Source organism: Ochotona princeps, chromosome 12 (assembly GCF_030435755.1).
Source record: "Ochotona princeps isolate mOchPri1 chromosome 12, mOchPri1.hap1, whole genome shotgun sequence".
NCBI lineage: Eukaryota > Metazoa > Chordata > Mammalia > Lagomorpha > Ochotonidae > Ochotona > Ochotona princeps.
This window is the reverse complement of record NC_080843.1, coordinates 45,850,082-45,874,448: the sequence shown is the minus strand read 5'-3', so window position 1 is coordinate 45,874,448 and position 24,367 is coordinate 45,850,082. Positions and strand designations below refer to the sequence as shown.

Sequence of the window (24,367 nt, the reverse complement as noted above, 5' to 3'; positions counted from 1 at the left end):
GCTTCATGACAGATTTGCAGATATAAACAGAGAAAGATCTTCCATCTGCTAGTTCACTCCCCAAGTGGCCGCAACAGCCAGAGCTGAGCCAATCTCAAGCCAGGAGCCTCTTCCAGGTCTCCCATGTGGGTGCAGTGTCTCAAGGCTTTGGGTCATCCTCGACTGCTCTCCTAAGCCACAAGCAGGGAGCTGGACAGGAAGTGGAACAGTCGGGATACAAACCAGCACCAACACGGGATCCCAGTACTGGCAAGGTGAGGATTTAGCCACTGAGCCATCACACTGAGTCAAAAATTAACAAATCTTTAAAAAAATAAATTTGGCATTGTCTTTCACTTTCCTGACTTGGTGGCATGGAACCTTGCAACAGGTGACTCCATTTTGGGTTGATCTGTTGCACCTACTGTAAGAACTCAGTCCAAAGTGTCTGTGTCACTCAACACAAGCACTGACCCCCTTTCCAGGCTATCCCAGGCTTTTTTCACTCTCAGGAACCTCAGGCTTTTTTTTTTTTCTATCCCCACAGTCTAGATTTGCTGGCTATAAGAGGTCAGCCAGACAGAAGGTCGGCTGGCTCTCTCAGGAACCCATCACTGTGCGGAATGTTTAGAGGAGATCATGTGATCAAACCTCAACCACTCCCTCGCAGCTTCCTGGACCGTGCATCCAGTTGGTAGGAAAAGAGAACTTCTAAATAAAAGGTCCCAACCCCAATCCCGGTCATGCACCCGTCATATTGGGATGGCTTAATACATCAACGGACCTGCGTAGTAAACACTCCAATCCTAAAATCACCTATTCTAAAGCCCAAAGGATTAAGATTCCTGAGGGTCAAGAGCAGAGTTGTAAGGCCCCAGTTAGACCCAGTTCCTCTAGTGATCTTAACTAAGACACTATTCTTTTCTGTTTTTTTTTTTTTTTTTTTTTTTTTTTTATGATTACTCACTTATTTGAAAGGCAGAGTTAAAAAAGGAGAGAGACAGAGCTCAATCTTCCATCCACGGGTTCATTTTCCAAATGGCCACAGCTGAAGCTGGGGCTCCTATGTGGGTACACAGGCCCAAACACTTGGGATGTCTGCTGCTGCTTTCCGAGCTGCATTAGCACGCAGCTGGATCAGAAGTGGGGCAGCAGGGACTTGATCCAGTAACCCATACGGAATGCAGGTACCACGAATGGCAGCTTTTCCTGTTATGCCACAGAGTAGCTCCATCACTTACCTCTTCTAAGCCAGCTACATGCAAGGTGATGGTCATACGCCTTGGCATGCCACCTGCTCCATAGGCTGATTGAAGAGGAGATGAGATATGGGAACATTTATACAGGTTGTGCCAAGCACTGTGATTGCACTGTGACTCCTTGACTTCCCACCCCTGGAGTGTGGTGGCCAGCAGAGTGTGGATAAATTCATGAGGACATGGAGCAGATCGCACCTGTTTCATTTGCAGGCAGTGTCTCAAGACTTGTGACAATGAGACCGTACCCCAACTAAGTCTCCAAAGAGAAGAATCTATTTCCTTTTTTTTAAGCCTTTAGAACCTAAAGCTTAAGTCATTTATCTGTAAAATCTAAATGAAATGCAAGCCCAATTTAGGAATCACTAGCTATGTTGCTCAGGACACCCCCAGAAGTTCTCTGCAGAAGACTTCCAAGAGGGAGACATGGGAACCCCAGATGGTGTCACTTAATAAATGGGAGACCGACACACAGCATGAGCAGCGATCTTCATTCATGCAGCAGCAAACTGGGCTTGGATTGCAATAAGAACAGGGTGCTGAGCACTCAGAGTCACCCAGAGAGCTGAGCGCTGAGCTAAGTAGGGGGCTGCTGGGGAAGGAGGTGAGGCAGGTGAGATCAGGGCAGGAGTAGGCTCAGTGGAAGGCCACTGTGAGGGCCCTGCTGGGAGGCAGGCGGCCAGAGGAACGGAGGCTGAAAACGAGAGCCCTGGCTTGGAAGGAAACAGAGAGACGCCCGCCAGCTAACCTGGCTCAGCGGCGCCGTGAAAAATGAGTCCAATTAATGCCCAGCTCTTAGAGTCAGTTGCGCAAACATTTTCCATCACCATCTCTCTCCCCAAAGCCCTGACTGTCTCTGATGTATTTCTTCCTAGATATCAGCAGTAAGACCTTAACCGCCAAACCTGCGTTAGGGTAAGGTGAGGGCCAGGGCCAGGGGACAGGTCTACCTGCCCAAGCTCCCTGTCCAGGCGCATCCCCTCCAGCTGCTTGGGGCTCCAGTTCCTCTCTGTGCCCATTCCCTGGCCTCTCCTCTTGCTCACTGCATTCTAGTGGCACCTGCCACCTTCCTTTGGACTCATGGCACTCACTCCCTGTGCCTGTCTTCGGTTCAGGAGGCTTCCCTCCAATCTTGGTGTGTAAGTACCTTCTCATCCTTGTTCCAGTCACTTTCTACGGCATCATTCAGGTTTTCTCAAGACTCTTGTTACTATTCAAATTCTCTTGTTCTTTGTGTGGCAGCGAGTACCACCCCCTCTCCACAATACATCTTCACGTAATGTGGGACCCCAGCACCCAGCATCCTTTGAAGTCTTAATATACGTTGATGAGATGCCAGCGCAGTGGGGTATTAGAATCCCACTGGGTGCTGAGTCACATCCCAGCTGTTTCACTTCTGATCAGCTCCCTGCTTATAGCATGAGAAAACAACAGAGGAAGGCCCAAAGCCTTGGGACCCTGCACCTCCATGGAAAGAGTTGGAGGAAGCTCCTGGCTTCTGGCTTTGAACTGGTACAGCTCTGGCCATTGTAGTCATTTGGGGGAATGAACCAGTAATGGAAGATCTCTGTCTCTCCTCCCAGTAAAATCTGCCTTTCAAAAATATAATAGATGATGACAAATGAATGAATGAATGAATAGGACATGATTGAGAGGAGATAGGGTGTCCAACCACCGAGAAAATGCCAGGGAGGGGCCACTTCTGAGATACTGTGTGTGGGAAAGCAACAGAAGCTGACCAAGGGTCTGGGTCCCTGCTACCTATATGGGAGACCAGGGTGGAGTTCCAGGCTCCTGGCTTCACCTGGCCCAACCCTGGCTGTCTGCAGCCTTTTCAGGTGCAAACCAGAGGATGGAAGAGCTCTTGCTCTCTCTCTTTCAAAAACAGCATTAAAAACAAAGAAAAGTGTCAGGCAACTTAGTATCCACTGCTATTAGTGTTACCATCACCCTTTGTAAATATGAGGTAGGATAGGGCAGTAATAATGACCCAATACGACAGAGCTGGAATTGCTGATTTTTTCTTTTAAGTAAGTTTCTTAACTGTTCCTCTACAGTCCAAGAACAATCCCCAGTCAGCCTGGCCGCCATTACCAACCCTTCCCGAGGCGACAGGGCGTGCTCTCCAGCTGCTCCCCACCGGAGAGACAGGCAGGGTTCGCGCACCGCCCGGAACTGCCCTCCTGCTCCAGCCTGCTCCCTGCAGGAACAGCCGCTCAAGCAACACACAGGCGACAATGGTAGGGCGTCGTGGGTTCCCGAAGCGGCTTCCCTCCTGAGGACACGAACACCCACGCGGGAGGCTCCTCCGCCTGGGAGCGAAGTGGCCAAGCCCGGTTCCCCTCGGCGGGCTTTAGTCCTCCGGCGTTCCCAGACGGGTCACGGGTCCGAGGGCCCACGGGGATAGGGAGTGCAAACCACGGGGGAGCCCGCCGGAGGAGAGTACTGCCCAAGCCGGGCCCTACCTGTTCAAACAGGCGGACGACTTCCTGCGGGGAGGCCCCAGGCCGGCCCGGCGGCCCCTCAGGCAGCCTTCGAACATGCTGCGCGACGCGGCGCCGCGCCGGCCGGGCTGTTGTTGGAAGGCGCCCTGCTGGGAAGGTGCTAGTCCTGGTCACGGCGCCCTCTGCCGGACGTGCGTGAGATCGGACCCGCTGCCCACCCTGCGCGCGGACGCGCCGCGGCCTGAAGCTGCGCGCTCCCGCGTCTAAGCCCTGAGGAGGTCACGCATAGGTGAACCCTACCCCCGCAGCCTGGGCAAAAGCATGGTGCCCTGAATGGACAGGCGAGGGAAGGATTTGCTTCTCATAAGCAGCAAAGCACACTTAGGGAAGCCAGGGCAAGAGCTGTGCAGATGCGGTTTATCCCATGGTTGGGGCACCACTTGGGTGGACACTGGCTTCCCCAGCAGCTGCCCAGACTTCGCTTGTATTCATTCCCCTTCCCCCAAGTGTTTATGGAATGCATAATAGAGCCCTTGCACTCCTCTGACGGTAGGACTCAAGACAAGTATTAAATAAATGCCGCCGGCGCAGATGATGGTGGACGGTGCTGTGAAGGCAAAGATGTAGCTGCCCGTTTCCAGCAGGATGGGCAAGGGTGGCCTTCCTTGGAGCCCACTTGAAGCTGAGATCACGTGGTCCTGGAAGAAGTCCTGCAAAGCAGGAGAGGCCTGCAGGTGGCTTCGTGGGCTCTCATCGAAGGCTTTCAGAGCATGCCAGTGTGGCTGGTGCCTAGGGAGAAGAGGGCGTGAACTGAGGTGACAATACACAGGCAGGAATCAGTCATCAGCACAGAGGACTCCCAGGCCCAAAACCACCTCCTCCTCTGGTGTTGTCCCTCGGGGGTCCCTTGCCCACCTTCTTCAGATATGGATGATAGGGGGCAGGCGTTTGGCCCAGCTTCAACTGCCTCTTAGAGCCCAGCTGCTCTGCTTCCTGCTAATGAGCCTAGGAAAGCAACACAAGGTGGTTCAAATACCTAGGCCCCTGCACCCACGTGGGAAACTCAGTTGGAGTTCCTGGCTCCCGGCTGTACCCTAGGCCAGACCTGCCTGTTGTGGCCATTTGCGAAATAAACCAAAGGATAAAAGGGGAACTTTTCCTCTTCCTCTCTCTTTTCTTTTCTCTTTCCCTATCTCTCTCCATCATTCTGCCTTTCAAATAACAATATCTTTTTTAAAAAAGAGGTTCCTACATCCCATATTAGAGTCCATGATTGAGTCCAAGGCCTTCCACTGCCTGCTGATCTGCACTTGGGGAGGCAGATAATGGCCACATACTTGGGTCCCTGCCACCCACATGGGAAACCTGGACTAAGTTCTGGGCTCCTGACAGTGGACTAGCCTAGCTTTGTCTACTGGAGTCAGGAGTGAACCAGCAAATGGAAGATTTCTGTCTCTGCATTTCAAATAAAGCAAATAGAAATAAGAACTGAATAATCAATTAAGCCTCTGCCTTGGATACCTGCTTTCCATATTGCCAATGTTTCTTTCCCGACTGCTCCACTTCTGATCTGTCTACCTGCTAATGTGCCTGGGAAAGCAGCGGAGGATGGCTCAAGTGCTTGGGAGAGCCAGAGGAAGCTCCTGCCTCCTGCCTTCCACCTTGCTTAGCCTCTGCCAATGTGGCCATTTGGGGAGTAAGCCAGTGGATGGAAGATCTCTGCCTCTTTCTCCCTCAATGTAACTTTTCCTTTTAAATAAAACAAAACAAGAAGTAAATGATAGTTTCCTTCAATGAATCTCAAAGATAATAAACTTTGAAGCGCAGAGAAATTAAGTAGTTTGCCCAGGTTGTGGAAAGTAGGGAGCAAAACTGGAATTGTAACTTGGGCAGTTTAACCTCAACACCCATCTCAATAATTGTTCTTTACCTTCTAGGCGTTGCTAAGCAGCTTTATTCTAACTACAATGAGATATCTTTGCCAGTTTTTAAGCAGGGGTTCTGTGTGATCTCTGACATTTTAAGAAGACGGCTTTGGGCAAATTCTAGATTACAAAGAGGCAAGAGCAGAAGGCAGACAGGGTGGCAGGCCAGTGCTGTTGTCCCTGTGAGAGATAGTGGCTTAGAGGGGTGGAGATGGGAGGAAAGTGGAAGGGTTTAAGGCTGAAGCGATAGGACTGGTGAGAGATTAGATTGGACTGGCCTAGGATAGGCTCAGCTCGGCTGTTGGCGCCACTTGTGAAGTGAACCAACAAACGGAAGATCTCTTCCTGTTGCTCCCTTTCTGTAAATCTGCCTTCCCTAAAAAAAATAAATCTGTAAGATAAAAAAGAATATTTTTAAAAAGGGAGGGCTGGGCCCGCTGCGATGGCCTAGCAGCTAAAGTCCTCACCTTGAACGCACCGGGATCCCATATGAGCGCCGGTTCTAATCCCAGCAGCTCCACTTCCCATCCAGCTCCCTGCTTGTGGCCTGGGAAAGCAGGCCAAGACAGCCCAAAGCTTTGGGACCCTGCACCCACATGGGAGACCTGGAAGAAGTTCCTGGCTCCTGGCTTCAGATCGGCACAGCACCGGCCGTTGAGGCTCACTTGGGGAGTGAATCGTTGGATGGAAGATCTTTCTGTCTCACCTCCTCTCTGTATATTTTAAATGACTTTGCGATAAAAATAAATCTTTAAAAAAAAAAAGGAGGGCTAAGATAAGGTAGAAAAGTTCACATATTGTTTCCAAGATTTTTTTCATAAGCTCAGCTCATGTACTCAGCTCTCAGGTATATGAGCAGATATTAACCGGCCCCCCAGAAGCTCTGCTTTTGCTTCTAGAAGGGCCTTTGAGGAGTTACTTTCTATTTGAATCTCTGTCCTTAATTAGGTCCATTACTAAAAACACATAGCTCCAGAGATGGGCAGACTTTCTCCATTTTGTTTTACATATGTATTTTCACATATATAGATTCAAAACAGTTGTAAACAAATGTTTAAGTGTTATTGACTATGTATCTGCTTTTTTGGTGATAGGAGAAAACATATTTTCTGCTTTTAGGTGGCTCCCTCTTCTTCCCTGCCTTCTTACGTGTATATTAATCTCACAGCTTTGCACCCACACTCATAATCACTTCCCAGGACAAGAAATAGAGCAGCTGTGAGTCATTCCGGAAACTCCATGTGCCTGTCCCTGGCAGTGATTATAATGCCTTTCCAAAGGAGCTGAGCCAAGTCACCACAGGACAGAAGTGAGCGGGAGTGTCTTTTTACAAAGGGTGCCAATGGATACACTAAAAAGAAGAAATGTCTTTTGCACCCCTTACTTACATATCTGTTTCTTCCGGGGGCTTCTAAAAGTTCATGGGAAATTCCCAGCATGAAGAAACTATGTGAAAATGTTCTGTAGCAACATGAACCTTCTGGAGTTCCCTTGACCAGGTGTTGCACTTTTTAAACATGTAAAACCTCTACCTAAGGTTACACCTCAGGCAGACAGCCCATCTTGTTGAGATCGTTAAGGTTTAAAAATGCATGCCAACAGGCAGAACTGGATCGCAGTCCTGTCCACTCACTAATTATCCATGGAACGCGTTAGCCCTGATGCATCAGCACGCTTGTTCTTGGCAGAGGAGAGATTGTGGTTGTGGTGATGACGCCAGCAGTGCATGGCTGAGCAGTGACTTGCAGCACCTGCACGTCCATGCACCCAAGAATAGCATGGCTCTGGCTACTGAGCCTGACTGCAACGAACGACTCCAGGTTGGGAGCTGCAGAAAATCCCATTCAGGGCCTGCTCTGGGCAGAAACAGAGAGAAGAATGAGAAGGGTGGGGAGACAGCAATGTGAAGAAAACTGCATGCATAGAGGCCTAGCGTAATAATGGTCATTGTGCTGTAGGCTCCGACACTCCTACAAGCACCAGTCACCCTGTTTGTCATTCACCTATTGAGAGTGGGATGGAATTTCCCTTGAAACTTTCTGATACTGTTAACTCTGAAGTTGCAGGTGCCCTTGAAGATATATTCATCAAGTGAGATTAACAAGAACCATCATCTTTGATGGCTGAAGTCTCCGAAGGCTGGCTGGGAAGGAAGTAGGATTCCTGTTCCCGGAGAATGGCAGGGCAGTATAGTCGCTTGAGCTCTTTGGACCTACCAAGTCCCTCAGAATTCTCTTAAACACATGTGTGGTAGGAAGACGAAATCCTCTGGCTGTGAAAATGTACCTGCTGTGCAGTATGATTTTAACACAGGGAGTATTATTTTAACATAAGCCCTGGAAAACCATCCTACTGAAGAAGTGGATAACATTGACTCCTTTAAAGCAGATGATTGGAAAGACACAGAGCTCAAGGCCACTCAAGACTTCTTGCTTTACAAATGTGTCTCACAGGTAACACATTTGCAGGTGCAACGTTTGTGTTTCTCCGTAAGTTTGGGAACCAGAGATGCGGATTAACAGTGATAGGAATGGGTGCACAGAGTGGATTAGACATTTTGACTTTTTTTTTTTTCCAAATAATTTTTTCCTGGGGCTGGCATTTTGGCAGGTTTAGCTACTGCTGTGGTGCTGGCATCCTATAAGAGCACTGGTTCGGGTGCTAGTTGTGGCTTCCCTTTCAGCTCCCCAGGACACCTAGGAAAGCAGTGAAAGATCACCTAATGTTTTGTTCTCTGCCAACACTGCCTAGATGAAGTTCCAGGCTCCTGGCTTCAGCCTAGACCAAGCCCGGTTCTCACAACCAGGAAGTGAACCAGCAGATGGAAGATCTCTGTTTCTCCCTCTCTTTCTGTAATTGCCTTTCAAAATAATAAGAATGATGATAATAATAATAATAAGTAGGGCCCAGCACGATGGCTCAGTGGCTAAATCATTCCCTTATAAGTGTCCAGAGCCCATATGAGCACTCATTCCCAGCTGTTTGTGTCCCGTCTGCTCCACTCCCCATCCAGCTCCCTGCTTGTGGCCGGGGAAAGCAGTGGAGGATGGCCCAATGCCTTAGGACCCTTTAACCCATGTGGGTGACCCGGAAGAAGCTCCTGGCTTCAGTTCAGCTCAGCTCTGGCCATTGCAGCCACTTGGGGAGTAAACCAGTAGATGGAAATCATCCTCTCTGTCTTCCCTTCCCTCTGTGAATCTGATTTTCCAATAAAAACAAATCAGTAAATCTTTAAAACAATCTTTTTAATTCGGTAAATAAAATTTGCCAGTTTCAGCACTGTCCATTCGCAGAACTTTTTCATCACCTCAACACGAACTTTGTTATAGGTTTCACTTCGTTGGCTCCTTCCAATCTTCCTGAAAATCACCTCATTTCCCAGGTGAAGAAATTGAGGGCTGGAGTCTGAAGAAGTGACATGGTCAGTCTGTGACCAAGTCCCAAAGATCACGTTATAACTTTTTTTTTTCATTCTTTTTTTTTTATTAATTATTATGCATTATGTGACAGTTTCATAGGCTCTGGGAATCCCCCCACCCCTCCCCACACCCCTCCCCCCTGGTGGATTCCTCCACCTTGATGCAGTATTACAGTTCAAATTCAATCAAGATTCTTTCCTTGCAAACATATACCAAACATAGAGTCCAGCTACTTATTGTCCAGATGGGTTGAACAGTTTCTTGGGGAGACCATTTCTGGTCCAAAGTTAGAGCTGGTAGAATATCATCCCAGTCAATTAAGAGTCCCAATATAACATTAACAGCAATTTGTAACATTATGGAATTGACATGGTTTTGCGTAACCAGTATGTTAAAAAAAACAAAAAACAAGTTCTTAACAACAACCTATGATTTGCTCATTGACATTTCAATTTTAGTTTGTATACAGGACCGGCTGCTATATACCTTAAAATGGCTATAAGGTACCATTCAGCTGTCTCGTGTCTATTTCATTTTAGTATTTAGCCATTTGTTGTGTTGAAGTATAATTTTACTGATCTTGGCAGATTTTAGGATAATCTAGACTGGCTTGTAGCTCTAACAAGACATTTGTCAACAATTAAGGTGCAGAACATTTTTTTGGGGGGGTGTGCAGAAAAGTGCCCAACACCACGGTGAAGAGTGACTAATCTTCATGTCCCACCCAGCTCTTTCCTGTCAGATTCCAAGCTCTACTTTTTGTTGTTTGTCTATTTATTTTAGATTTTTTTAGTTTGTATGATTGTTTGTTTGCTATGAGGGGTTTTCGGAGAGATCCTGATGGTCATTGCAAGGGAGGGTGGGGGTCCAGAGGTGGAGCCAGGCTCGGACCAGAGAAAGCTCTCCTCCCTGGTTCCGAAGGACGTTTATTGTTCTTCTGTTTCTGCGGACCGCTCAGGGCTTCTGGTTGTCTTTCCGATGACGTTGGTTTCTGCACGGTAGTGTTTGGACTTCTTCCATCCCCTGTGGAAGCTCCGGTTGGGGGTGGGTGATCTCAGAGTACTCGGCGTCCGAGGGCATCCAATTCCCTGGATCACGTTATAACTTCTCCACTTCCCCGCAAGCCAAGAAAAGGATCTACGAGTATAGCATTTCCTTCTAGTCAACCAAAGGGCTCTCTCTTAAGAAACTACAAACACTGCTAGGTGTCAAATACACATGTAAATAAGGTAAGTATCACAGATCTGATCTGGAACCACTAATGGTCAGTCCCCAGAGCTGACCCCTTCTGTCATCCGTGACTCACAGCTGGCTTCAGGTTCAGGTTCATGGCCACCTGGAATAGATTTGCCTCTAGAACAAAAGTATCTGGGTCCATACTGCAGTGTAGAAAGCCATGCCAGTATTGCATATACGGGTACTGGGTCTGCTCCATTTCTGATCCATCTCCCTGCTAATGGTTTGGGAAACCCATGAAGAATGGCTTAAGCACTTCGGGCTCTGCACACAAATGTAGGACACAAAGAAGCTCCTGGCTTCAGATCGGCTCAATTCTGGCTAATGTGGCCATTTTGGGACTAAACCAGGAGATGGAAGATTTCTCTCTCTTTCTCTCCTTCTCCCTCTGTAACTCTGTCTTTTAGACAAATAAAATACATATTTTTAAAAAAAATTTTATTGCCAAGTCAGATATATATAATGGGAAGCAGGACCACTGGGATTAGAACTGGTGCCCATATGGGATCCTGGCACATTCAAGGCGAGAACTTTGGTAACTAGGCCACTGCGCCAAGCCCAAAATACATCATCTTTAAAATATATATATATATATATATCTCCCCTACCACAGCCAATAGAAGCAGCATAGCCACCTGTCCTCCATGACCACAAGGCCCAAGGATCAAGTATTATCAACCACCCTACCCCACCCCGTCCTTCTAATGTATTAATATTCAAATACTGTAAGTTAAATTAACAAGTCAAATTTCTTGAGGTAGGGATGGACCACCTTGTATTGCAGAAGGAGACCCCACAAGGGTTTGAGAAACACACCATGCTTCGCGTAGGGCTCCCCTTCTTCCTGGCATTCTCTCCCTTGTCACCTCTCACCTTCTTGGAGAATTCAGAAGGGCAAAGTGAAGCTTTAGAGCCCCTTCCTTTCCCATTTTCCCTCCTGGGAGCTGGGCTGCCCTTCTCTATGCAGTAGAGCTTAGCAGCATTCAGCCTGATTTGAGGATTTGGGGTATCAGGAAGTCACTCGGTCACAGATAGAATGTCTGACTTTAGCCCAAAAATCAAGAGTCCAGGGAACCCCTCCCCCTGAGGAAACCGAGCAAAACAATAACATTTTGTCAACAGCTGTGTCCCAGGCCCAGACAGAGGAAACAGGTGGCTTCGGTTCAGGAAATTTGCGGTTTCCACCAACCCGAGAAGCTAGCTGGAATAGTCACAGTCACAGCCAGGAGAGTCGAGCATATGCCATTGTGTGCGAGCTAACCAAAAAGAAACACTTGCCGAATTTAATACTAAGGTTTTCATTGCAGGAGGAGCTTAGACCTATGTCTAAGCATGTTCTGTGCTGTGACCTGTGTGAACTTTTGTCCACCTTCATATAATGACAAACATTTCTTCTCTTGCAAATTATATCCTTTTAGGATAAAAGACACCCACTTTCCTCTGCTTTGGACAAGAGTCCCTGTGGTCATTTTATTTGCTCCTACCTTGTGTGACGACTCCTTCTGGTGGAGGTTCTGATTTCTCAGAAGTGGACTCACAATTAAAGTGAGAATATAACCTCCAACCTGGCCTTTGTCAACCATTAAGGGTGACCTGCTAGCCTCCCCCTGCCCACACTTTGCTCTTATAGCTTGATTATGAGGAAGACAGGCACCAGTGCTGTGTCCCCTTAAAGACTCTAGCATGGCTCTCTATTGACTGAAATAATCAGTCTGGTTTGAGAGTAAGAGAAGCAGAATTTATTTGGAATCCAAGTGAGGACTTCAGCCTGGGAAGGTCAGCAGGTTCCGTACCCTTATTCCCTGCCAGAGCACTTGTAAGAAGGCACGTCCACAAGACCTGTGTTCAGAATACACCTGGCTGCTCTCTACTGACAGGAGAGTGCCCTTGTGACACAGAACAGGCCTGGTTAATGAATACGAGGGGCTGTGCAATAGGTTTGCATCCCAGTGTTATCAACATGCAGGGAGAGATGAGTATTGAAATCATCGATCCTTTTCCAACCATGGCCTTGGACATAAACCTGATTTCTTTCATTTTTTCTTTGGCTGGAGGAGATGGCCCTTGTAGGGTACAGTGGGGAAGATAGGGAGTCGTATTGAAGTTGAAGTTCGTTCACGGCCTAATCATAGCATGCAGCCTTCCAGCTGCCTTAGGCCTCTGTGGGCTCTGTTTTATTCTGGAGACTTTCTTTCTTTCTTTTTCTTAATTTTTATTTTTTTTTTTGAAAGGCAGATATACAGAGAGCAGGAGAGACAGAAAGGAACATCTTCTATCCGATGATTCATCCACAAGCAGCCTCAATGGCTTGAGCTGAGCCAATCCGAAGCCAGGAGCCAGGAGCTTCTTATGGGTCTCCCATGTGGGTGCAGGGTCCCAAAGATTTGGGCCGTCCTCAACTGCTTTCCCAGGCCACAAGCAGGGAGCTGGATGGGAAGTGGAGCTGCCGGGATTAGAACCGGTGCCCATATGGGATCCCGGCGCGTTCAAGGCAAGGGCTTTAACCACTACACTATCGCGCCAGGCCCCTTAATTTTTATTTTGAGTTTTATGGTACAATTCCATAGAGTCTGGGATTCCCGTGCTTTCCCCAGTTCTCATTCCCTTGACTGATTTTCACCATATTGTTACAATAATACAGTCCTTCACATGGAGTTATAAAAATTCCATCAATCTGTTATTTAAGTGTGTGCCAACATTGCTGGTACAACAATGTCAGACAGTCCAGCATCCCATTGTCTAGATATGTTCAACAGTTCCATTGGGAGTCCACTTTACTTTACAAGCAGGGATGCATGTTGCCTTGTATCTTCACATCTGGATATGGTAGTCTATTACTCCATCACTATATATTCCCTTAAATGAGAAGCCACGAAATAAGGTCAACAACAGGCATGAAGTTAAAACAAAAAGAAAAAGAAGAAAAGAATACAGCACTATGGAGTTGAAAAAATGTGCCATTGAATAACCAACACATGGGTGACAAAAAGAAAACACAAAAGCTTCTTCGGTAAAATGATTCCACTGTGCAATCCATGAACCAGCAATGAATTCAACAAGGGAAAACAAAGTATTTGGAGGAAATGAAAATGAAATAAAAAAAACATCAAAACACATGGGATGCAGCAAAAACAGTAGGGAAAGGGTTATTGAACTTACAATTTGCATAACAGTTTCCTTATATTAGAAAGAACATATGGTATTTGTCCTTTTGAGATTGACTTATTTCACTGAGCATAATGGTCTCTAGTTGGGACCATTTAGAAATATTTTGCATTCTTTATCAGACACTGAGAAGTTTTTTCCCCAGAATAAAATTACTCTTCCACCCAAAAATAATGTATTCTTTTTAAAAAAAATATTTTTATTGAAAAGACACATTTATGGAAAGAAGGAGAGATAGATCTTCTGTCTTCTGGTTTGCTCCTCAAGTGGCTGCAACACCCAGAACTGAGCCAATTCAAAGCCAGGACCCAGGAGCTTCTTCTGGGTCTCCCACAGAGATGCAGGGTCCTAAGGTTTTGGGCTATCTTTGACTGCTTTCCCAGGCCACAAGGAGCAAGCCTAATGGGAAGTGGAGCAGCTGGGACATGAACCAGCATCCATATGGAATCCTGGTGCATGCAGGGTGAGGATTTAGCCACTGGGACACTGAGCTGGGCCCATGATGTATTTTCTTAACTAAATTGTATCTCTCCCATTTGCTTTGGTTGCTCAAAGCTTCCAAGCAATCAGGAGCAGCCCACTTCTGAAGACAGAGCAGGACCTGAGGACATCCAGCTTCATGGCATCCTTACCCCAGCCTGGCCATGTCTGATTATCTAAATTTTTCATTTTGTATCAATTGTCTCATTGCTTGCAGGAGGTTGAATTACATATCATGCTAAATGGTGTTACCAATAATTACTCAACAAGGCGAAGCACCATGAAGATAAATTAATATGCTGAATTAGTGTCTCTAATTGCCACCCCAGTGTGTTCCTCACTTGCAAGAGTAGGAAGGAGGAGATAAGCTATCTTCCTCCTGCAGTGTGTTGGCAAACACCCACTCAGCCCCTTTTCCCTCCTCCCTAAGATGGACCAGCTACCCTTTTAGCAAAAGAAATTTATGCGTCAGTTTTCTGGATCAGAACCATGCCAGCTTACCTGCACACACAGGTACAAAGACACAAACACACACACTAAGCTTCTTCAGTGATCTGGAAACCCTTTACTTCTCACCTACACATCTTCAAACTCAAAGTCCCTTAGCTCTTGTCAGGTCTGTATGCTTATTGCTTTAGTGAATTATACTTATAAATAATCTATATATACTATGAATACTTCCCCATAATTTATTTGCATTGTGATGTTTGTGATCCATGAGAAAAATAATTTTTCAAACCTGAATGTACAAACACTTCGGAGGTAAATAACCAAGCATTACCATTAGTACCATGCGTCTCCGGGATCTGCCTCCTGCCCCCACAGCAGCCTCCCAGGGTCAACACTGCTGTTAGTTGTATGCATAGCCTGCTAGCCTCTTGTGCACGCTTCTGCTAATGTCACAGTGCATGTAATGGTTTATGTGCATCTGTGTGTTGAGATCTTGCTGCAGGCCCAGTGTGGTAGCTTAGCACCTCAAGTCCTCTCCTTGCACGCGCTGGGATCCCCTGTGGATGTCGGTTTGTGTCTCGTTGACCCCCTTTCCCATCCAGCTCCCTGCTTGCGGCCTGGGAAAGCAGTCCAGAACAGCCCAAAGCCTTGGGACCCTGCACCCACGTGAGAGACCTGGAGAAAGCTCCTGGTTCCTGGTTTCAGATCAGCTCAGCTCTGGCAGTTGTGGCCACTTGGGGAGTGAATCATCAGAAGGAAGATCTTCCTCTCTGCTCTCCTCCTCTGTATATCTGACTTTTCAATAAAAATAAATAAATCTTAAAAAAAAGAGTGCTGTTCTGCATCTTGTGTTTTCCAACTTCCCAGTGAGCTTCAGAGCTCATTTCCTGTTCTAAGCAACAGGAACTTACCCAAAGAACATCTTGCAGTGATTGGCTGCTTTACTTCTCAATCAATAGCACTACACATGTGTGCACATGCGCACGCGCACACACACACCTCTTAAGTTGCAAGTTATAAAAAATTTCAGAAATCTGTTTATAGAAACATGATTAACTCATAGTGTTGGAATATGCTGGAATATGGTAAAGAACCATATTAGTTGCTGTTACGAGTCTTGGTTGGAAATTGATTTATTTAATATTGACTCATTTGGCTGTTTGCTAGGCACTGTGCCAAGCACAGGAATACATCTGTGAGCAAAAAAAAAAAAATAAAAAGACCATCTCTACCTCATGCCACTGGGATTGTCTTGAGAGGAGAGTGACAACAAAATAGCCAAAAGAATCATGTGCAAATCAGTGATAAGTACTACAAAGGAAAATTAGGGGGGACAGTTGGTGTGGCCTCATGGGTTAAGCCGCCACTTGGGGCTTGTTATTGCTTATTAGACTGCTGGTTCAGTCCAAGCTACTCTGTTTCTGATTCAGCTTCCTGCTGGGAGTTGGCAACTGATGACTCAAGTTCTCAGGTTCCTGCCATAGGAGACCAGCTTATGCCCCTATTGGCATTTCTTTTTTATTTTATCAAGATGTTTTTAATTTCATTGGTAAAGCAGATCAGATTAACAGAGAGGAGAGACAAGGAGAAAGAACTTCCATCTGCTGATTCACTCCCCAATGGCCTCAATGGCTGGAACTGAGCCACCCTGAAACCAGGAGCCAAGTGCTTCTTCCAGGTCTCCCATGTGGGTACAGGGTCCCAAGGCTTTGGGCCGTCGACTGTTTTCCCAGGTCACAACAGGGAGCTGGATGGGAAGCAGGGCTGCTGGGACAGGAACAGGAGCCCATATGGGATCCAGTTGTGTGTGCAAGATAAGGACTTTAGCCACTAGCCTATCACTCTAGACCTGTCTCTCTGCCTTTTAACTAAATAAACAAATCTTTTTAAAAGATTGTTATTGAGTCAAGCCCTGTACTAGTAGATGAGGTAGTTAATCAGCAGTTAGCAGAGTTCTCTATCAGTGTTTACATTAAAGTATCGTGTTGTTCAGCATGGCCACTAAAAGCAAACATTCAATTCCACGGCCAGTCACACAAGCCACAGTTCAAGTGCTGAATATGCACAATAGGTGGCTAGCAGTTACTATATTGGTCACAATTGATAAAGAATGCTTCCATCATGTGGAAAGCTCTTTAGGGCAGCTCTGACTGGCAGGAAGGCATCCTGCCTTGTAACTTGACTAAAGGAGTCATTTGTTGACAGGCTATTAAAAGTCTAGGACAAAACAAGAGCTGTAAGAATTCATGAACATGTCAAAGTAAAGGGTTCCAGTCCACATACCAGAAAAAGTCCAGCTCAGTTGGTTCACCTGCTATTACAATCACATGTTTAGTAGGTCCCAAGCCCTCTACCTTGGTTCTTTATCAATCAAACCACATTTTGAGGAACCTACGTTGAACCTAGCATTTCTCATCATATATTAGTGGTGTTATTGTTTGCAAATTGATCTTCTGTGAATTTTCTAAATAGAAATCAGTCTCTGGCCCAGCATGATGGCTCGATTACAAGCACCAGAATCCCATACGGGCTCCTATTTGTGTCCCGTCTACTCATCTTCCCATCCAGCTCCCTGTTTGTGGTCTGGGAAAGCAGTAGAGGATGGTCCAAAGCCTTGGGACCCTGCACCCACGTGGGAGACCCAGAAGAAGCTCCTGGGTCCTGGTTTCAGATGGTCCTGACTACCTATTGTAGATGTTGGAAAATCTTGTCATTATTAGCAAAGTGAAAGTATACCCGCAAGAAGAAATGCGACATGCTCTAGGGTAAGCCTCACACAACCCACAGGGTTAGGGGACAGCCTTTTATGGTGACAAAAGGGGCAGTGCCTTGGGTAGAGTTTTCCTGGAACTGGAAAGATTTCCAGGAATTTGGTTACTTCCTAATTTGAACCTTCTTCAGGAGCTTCAAAATCATGTATGTCATGGTGCCAGATACATGATGGAGTGGGATTGTCACCCATGGTAATTTATTATAGTGGTATCACAACGGACTATATAGGTCATTGCAGGATGAAGTCGGCAGCCATGTTAGAGATTTCCAGCTGGCATCAGGTGAGCTACAGCAGTGACTTCAGGCTGCAGGCCATAGAAACTTCAGAGGCAATCCTAGGAAGGGTGTGATGTACCTGCTTCTATATTCTGATCCCCAACACCTTACCAGTAAGTTTCTCCCTTTAGGCGCCTCCCAATTGCCCTATGTCTTCTATTGGTCAAGGAGGCCCCAGAACCCATATTCCAGGAGGTTCCATTTTTTGGCTTTTGGCCATTTTGACTTACTCATCATGGCCATTACTCTGCTGCGTTCTGCTATTTCACAAGAGTTGTTCTTTCTTACTCTGAATGTTTTATTATAGGATTTATGAAAGATTGTTAAGTAAATGCCTGATTTTTCTTCTTACTAGAATGAAGATTTCTACCAATCACACTAGTTGTAACTTGCTCACAAAAAATAAAAATCATAAAAAAGAGACAAAGATCCTCCGTCCACTGATTTACTCCCCACAACAAAGCCTAAACAAAGCCTAAAGTGGCCACAACAGCTAAAACTGAGCCAATCCAAAACCAGGAGCTTCCTCCAGGTCTCCCAAGTGCGTGTAGGGTCCCAAGGCTTTGTGCCTTCTTTGACTGCTTTCCCAGGCCACAGCAGAGAGCTGGATGGGAAAGGGGGTCCAACAGGTCATGAACCAGCGCCCATATGGAATCCCGGCGTGTGCAAGGCAAGAACTTTAACTGCTAGGCTACTGCTACTGTGCCGGGCCTGTTTTGCTTTTTCTGAATGTTCATGAGCCCCGAACCTGTTTTTCCCATGGTATTCCAAACCACAACCATAGGGTTTATAGTGTAATTCAATACATTCCTTTGGTGGCATGGTGACTGCTTTTAGAGGCCCCCAGCATAGCTTCTAGGAAGGGACGACCTTCATTTACGGTGTCAGACCCCAATGGAAGGATTCTGTGTAGCTTCTCATGCAGCATCAGAAACAAGCCATCTTCAAAAGAGAAGATGCTACAAGGCTGACACTGTGGTACAGTGGTACCTATCCCATATGGGCACTGGTTTGAGTCTTAACTGTTCTGCTTCCAGCTCAGCGCCCTATTAAAATGCCTGAATGAACAATGGAGAATGGTCTAAATGCTTGTGCCCCTGCACCAAATGGGAGATCAAAAAAAATCTCCTGGTTCCTAGCTTCTGCCAGGCCTAGCTCCAGCCTCGCAGAAATGTTGGGGAGTGAATCAGTAAATGCAAGTTCTCTCTCTCCTCCCTTCTAATTGTTTCAAATACACAGCAATTTCTTTAAAGACACTACTTTTTTTTTTTTTTAATTGGAAAGTCAGATATACAGAGAGACGGAAAGACACAGAGGAAGATCTTCCGTTCGACGATTCACTCCCCAAGTGAGCACAACGGCCGGTGCTGCGCTGATCCGAAGCCAGGATCCAGGAACTTCTTCCAGGTCTCCCTTGCGGGTGCAGAGTCCCAAGGCCTTTGGGTTGTCCTGGATTGCTTTTCCAGGCCACAAGCAGGGAGCTGGATGGGAAGTGGAGCTGCCGGGATTAGAACCGGCACCCATATGGGATCCCGGTGCATTCAAGGCAAGGATTTTAGCTGCTAGGCCATGCCGCCAGGCCCTAAAGACACTACTGAAAAAGGATCTCTGCTGGGGCTTAGAAACATGTTAATTCTCTATTTGTGGCACAACCATTCCGTATGGGTGTCAGTTCCAGTCTCAGCTGCTCCACCTGCTGGGACTCAGCTCCCTGCTAATGGCTATGGAAGGAAGAGGAGAGTGGTCCGACTCCTCGGACTCCCTGCACCCACCTGTGACCCGGGAAGCTGCTCCACGCTCGCGGAGTTGGACCAGCCCAGCTCTGGAGGCAGGGGCCATTAGGGGGACTGAATAAGCTAAAGATCTGTCTCACTTTGTCATTCTACCTTTCAAACAAAAATCACTATTTTTTAGAAAGGAATTTAATCTTCTTTTCCTAAGTCCCTAACAGTCAACTCTTCAAATGCTAGTAGGGTTGGAGGGAAACACCCTTTTTGTTTGACCCTCTAGGAAAAGGGATTCAATTTCAGCTTCAGACTAAAGCGACAGGCATATCCCTTTTTGCAAACAAAGGACACTTCAATACCAAGTGCGTAACAAAAGAGAACTCTCTGGCTGCCTGCCACATACTCGGGACCCTAAGCTTCCGAATACCGGCCCAAACAGATGGGAAAGCCGGGCAAGCTTCCCAGCTGCCCGCTGTCCTCCGCGGGCCCCATCTTCCACCCTCTGCGCCCCCCGGCTCTGCTCCCCAGGCGCCCCACCACTCCAGATGCGACAGCTTTAGGGCAGAGCTCGAAAGTTCCCGCAGGCGCTCGGGAGACCCGGGAAGTCGGACTAGCACCCCGAGGGCCCTAAGGGGCTCCTCCCGCTCCGAAAGTCCCACCCTCCGTGGAGGCGGCGACCTCCCCAGCTGTTGACATTTTGGCTCCCATAAAGGGGTGGGGTAGAACACTTGAAGAGATTTCACGTCCCCTCCCTCCCCTTCCCCAAGGCGCAAACCCTCCCAAGCCGCCCCGCGGGGCAGGGGGCAGCAGAGGCCAACATCCCCCACAGCCCCCACTCTTCCCCACGAGCCCCCACAGCCTGCCCCTGCTCGCGTACCCCAAGCCCCGCGCCCCAGCCCCAACATAGAAACCATGGTGGCTCGCTGCCCAGTACCCGGATGTCCGCGTCTCTCCACGCCGCACGCCCCCACCACCCGGCCGCGCTGCGGCCACGCCCCCGCGCCGCTCTGCGTGCCACGTCACCGCTGGCGGCGTTTCCGGGGGCGCAGCGGGCGATGACGTCAAAGGACGTGCCCTCTATATGAGGTTGAGGAGCGGCTGCGTCGGCCTTTTCCGCCCGCTCCCCCCTTCCCCCGAGGGCCGCTCCGGCTGCAGCGCGCTCGTTCCGCGCTCCTGCCAAAGCCAGTGCCGCCGTCGCCGCCTCTCCTTCCAGCCGCCATCATGATTATCTACCGGGACCTCATCAGCCGTGAGTGCCACCCGCGAGTGCCGCAGCCGGCCGCGGCGGGGACCGGGTGGGAGGGCGGGCGCCACGGCCGAGGGTCCGGGGCCCCGGGGAGGGACCGCGTGCGGGCCGTGGCGCCGGGCGGCGCGGTGACGGGCGCGTCTCTTGTCTCGGAGCAGACGATGAGATGTTCTCGGACATCTACAAGATCCGGGAGATCGCGGACGGGCTGTGCCTGGAGGTGGAGGGGAAGGTGAGTGTCCCGCGGAGAGGCCGGCGGGCGGGCTCGGGTTTCCGCCGCTCCCCCATCCCCGGGGTGGTTGTGCAATCCCTCTCGGCCGCCTCCTGGCGGAGGACACGCTCTTTCCGGGCTCGGGTTTTTTCTAGAAAAGTGGAGGCGGAGCTGGGCCTGTAAATAGGTCCGCCGCCTCTGCACCCGTCCTCCCCCGCTGGCCGTCCCCGGGCAGGTCTCTGCGCTGCTTGGCAGGAGCCGAGCCCTTGGACTTTGGCCCTGGAGCCCGCGACTGCCCGGGCAGTGCTGCTTTCTGCTTAGGGCGTTTCTTGGAAATCCCAGGTCCTGCGCGTTCTCCAGTGCTGCTCGGCGAGGTCGAGGAGCGCTTGCACAGAGGGGTGGCATCGACTGTCTTGCCTCTTTGGTGATGCGGCGGTTCTGTCCTGCAAGCTGACTGCTCTTTTCCCGATGTAGATGGTCAGTAGGACAGAGGGTAACATTGATGACTCGCTCATCGGTGGCAATGCCTCCGCCGAAGGCCCCGAGGGCGAAGGGACCGAAAGCACGGTAGTCACTGGTGTGGACATTGTCATGAACCATCACCTACAGGAAACCAGCTTCACCAAGGAAGCCTACAAGAAGTACATCAAAGATTACATGAAATCGTAAGTGCCCCTGCACCTCCCAGCTCATGGTTGGGACTCTGAAAGGATTTAGGGGTTGGCTGACTTGATCCTGTAGCAGTAGAAAGACTTGGGAACTCCCCTAGTAGGTGGGTTTATTTAGTTAACTGTTAGTATACTGGAGCTTGTGTTACAGAGAAATAGTTGCTTGAACATAGTCAACATAAATTGGGAATTGTAAATATTGTTAAATATCCCTTCTGCAGCTGAGTAACACTGTAATTGTCACATGTTACTTTCTCTGTTTAAATTTTGTTTATGTTCACAATTTATTTTTTTTAACACATTTACAAAATGTTACTCCAGAATCAAAGGCAAACTTGAAGAACAGAGACCAGAAAGAGTCAAACCTTTTATGACAGGGGCTGCAGAACAAATCAAGCACATCCTTGCTAATTTCAAAAACTACCAGGTAAAAACATCTTCAACTGTTGGCATCAAAGACTCTGATTTTAACTGTGAGGAGGAGGCTTCAGTGATCTGTCTGTAATTCAGTTGTGGCTTTTAGCAGCTTAAAATCTTAGCGTTATGGGTGGCTTTCCATGCTCGTGGCTTCTGGATCCCATCACCTAGTTGAAAAGCCTGCCTCCACCCTCCCTGCTTTTTCTCACATTCCGTGTTTCTCTTGTGGATTACTTCTCTTTGAATATTGAACTCTTTTGTGATGCCTTTGCATTTAGTGTTGTTGGAAAACTTTGGGGACTTGCCCTTATTTTCTAAAGAAAGTCACAGTCCAGATCTTCAGCTTTGCAGCTTTTGTAACCCTCTTTGCCGTGAGGTCGCCCTCCTGTGTGACAGGCTGGGCTGTTGCCGGTGCTGTTCCCTGTGTTTGATTATATGAGTCGGCTTGTGGATTTTGGAATTGTCTGTGGGGTTGAGAAAGAAAAATTTTCAGAAACAAATGTTGTTTGATTGCTCTAAATTCTTATTTGGTGATTTGTGTGTGCGTGTGCTTTTATTCGGGTGAAGAGGTGCTTGGTTAGCATTCCTCAACTACCAGCTTTTGCTTGTAACAGTTTCTTGGTTTTGGTATTCTGAATCATCCTGTGTTGTTTTCTCATAACAGTACGTATTTGTATACAGTGGTCTGATTCTGGGTATTTGTTTTGTTTTCCAAGTTCTATATTGGTGAGAACATGAACCCAGATGGCATGGTTGCTCTGCTGGACTACCGCGAGGATGGTGTGACCCCATACATGATTTTCTTTAAGGATGGTTTGGAAATGGAAAAATGTGTAAGTATGAGGAATTGGGTTGGTTACCACCAGAATAGGTATAATGTAGAAGATGTTGATGTCTTAAGATTAATGGAAAGGCAGGTTTACAGAGAGGAGATAGCCATAGTGAATTCATGTTCTGGATGCTTCATTTAAAGTTTTTCATTTGAGAAGCAGATTTATAGGGAACTTAAACATCTGTTGGTTCAGTCTAAAAATGGCAGCCAGGAGCTTCCAGGTCTCCCACGCAGGTGCAGGGTCCCAAAGTCTTGGGTCATCCTCTCCTGCTTTACTAGGCCACAACAAGCAGAGAACTAGATGGGAAGTGGAGCATTCTACTTGCAAACTGATGCCCATGTGGGATCCTGGTGCTTGCAGACAGGATTAGTCAGTTGAGCCATTGCGCCAGCCCTGGTGTTTAAATGCTAAACTCCTGAGGGAGAAACTTGCACATTGGTGTAGATGGTGACCTCACCTTGCATACTTTACCATATATGGGTGGGTCTGAACATCTTACCTTGGTAGGTAATCCTTGACAGCCTCAGGACAGTACTAGCTTTTAGTATATAGAGTTGACCAGACTGATAAGCAAAGTGATTTAGTGAGTTTTGGAAGCTACAGGAACAAAGGGCTACGCTGTCATGTATTTCATAGATTTTTAGGATATGTTGAGCAAGATTAGCACTAGATGAGTTATTTCAGGTCGTGACTGAAATTGTTGTTGGTGCAGCACAGTATGAGTAGGACTTCCCAATGACAGTTTTCTGGACCGTGTGCTACCTCTGCTGAGGATTGCTGCATCCGCTGATAGACCTTGAACAATTGGCAGTTGTTCTCTTGGTTTGCACTAGGATGCCAAAGAAAAATCCCTGCGCTTTCTGCCTGTCTTTGTGGCAGTCCAGATTGAATTGGGGAATACATTTTTAGCCTAGGAATATTGAATGGAAAATATTTATATAAATAAATCTTTGTGTTTTCCAGTAACAAAATCGGCAGTTTCTTTGGATCTGTCACTGCTCATCCTAACTGGCTGCTGTTCGTCATCGCAACACCAGGACTTGCAAGAAATGGGACTGATGTCACCTTGAACTCTTATTTTGACTGTGGTTTACTTCGAGTGGAGGCATTGTTTTTAAGGAGAAAAACATTGTCATGTAGGTTGTCTAAAAATAAAATGCATTTAAACTTACTTGAATGCCTGTTAGTTTAATGCACATTTATGCTGAATCCAACCTGTAGTGTTCCTGGAAAAGCCTGGTTTGTAGACCACTACTAGAATGTCTAATAAAATGTCAAAACTTCTACAGTGAGAACTGCTGGGACTAGAATAAAAATCCACCAATTCAAAGTTTGACTCTGAATTGCAGTAAAGGGTAAGGCAGTGTACATGGCATTGCCAACATTTGAAGTGGAGCCCTAATATATTTCACCTACAATGCAATAGCTAAACTCTGGAAAAAGTTACTAAAATAATTTTTTCTTTTTAAAGACTGCATTGAAAGTATTGTCTGAGCTTATTTAACATTGTATCAGGTCTGCTGGGGTATAAAGAAAAAATTTTTGGGAACCTGACCAGGGTGACACTGACCTGTTGGCTAAGGATCCCTTTGAGGAGGCAGAATTGGGAGTTGGAGTGCAGGTGTGCTCGCTGATGAGGCCAGAGTGATGGCTAGCCCCGGAAGAAGCTTGTCAGCCCTGCTCTCCATGCTGGGAGACCTGGTGTCACTAAAGGAATAGGAAAGCCTGTCTGACCTGCAGGTAAGCCCACTGGTTCACCCTGCCCTGCAAAAAGAAAATTTCTTGGGAGATTTGCGAATCTTCACACAGATTTGGTACTCCTAAGTTTTGAGTTTACAGGAAACCTTAATTCTTTATCTTGGA

General features: G+C 47.4%; 2 protein-coding genes and 1 non-coding gene across 3 annotated transcripts in view; 2 read left to right on the top strand and 1 right to left on the bottom strand.

Moving 5' to 3' along the window:
* Positions 1-3,753, bottom strand: part of SLC25A30 (solute carrier family 25 member 30) — a 50,505-nt gene extending 46,752 nt beyond the window's left edge. Inside the window, exon 1 of the mRNA XM_058670735.1 lies at positions 3,701-3,753. The gene's annotated coding sequence lies outside the window, so the exon portion shown is untranslated. The remainder of the gene's footprint in view (positions 1-3,700) is intronic.
* A 16,466-nt stretch (positions 3,754-20,219) lies between these two features.
* TPT1 (tumor protein, translationally-controlled 1) lies at positions 20,220-23,673 on the top strand. The gene is made up of 6 exons (XM_004577466.3): positions 20,220-20,378; positions 20,534-20,607; positions 21,061-21,251; positions 21,576-21,681; positions 22,388-22,504; positions 23,468-23,673. The coding sequence occupies exons 1-6, from the start codon at positions 20,351-20,353 to the stop codon at positions 23,468-23,470; spliced, it is 519 nt and encodes a 172-aa protein (XP_004577523.1). The 5' UTR covers positions 20,220-20,350; the 3' UTR covers positions 23,471-23,673.
* Positions 23,282-23,409, top strand: LOC118758048 (small nucleolar RNA SNORA31). Its single transcript, XR_004995503.1, has one exon. It is a non-coding gene; the product is annotated as a small nucleolar RNA SNORA31 (small nucleolar RNA).
* Positions 23,674-24,367: the final 694 nt, after the last annotated feature.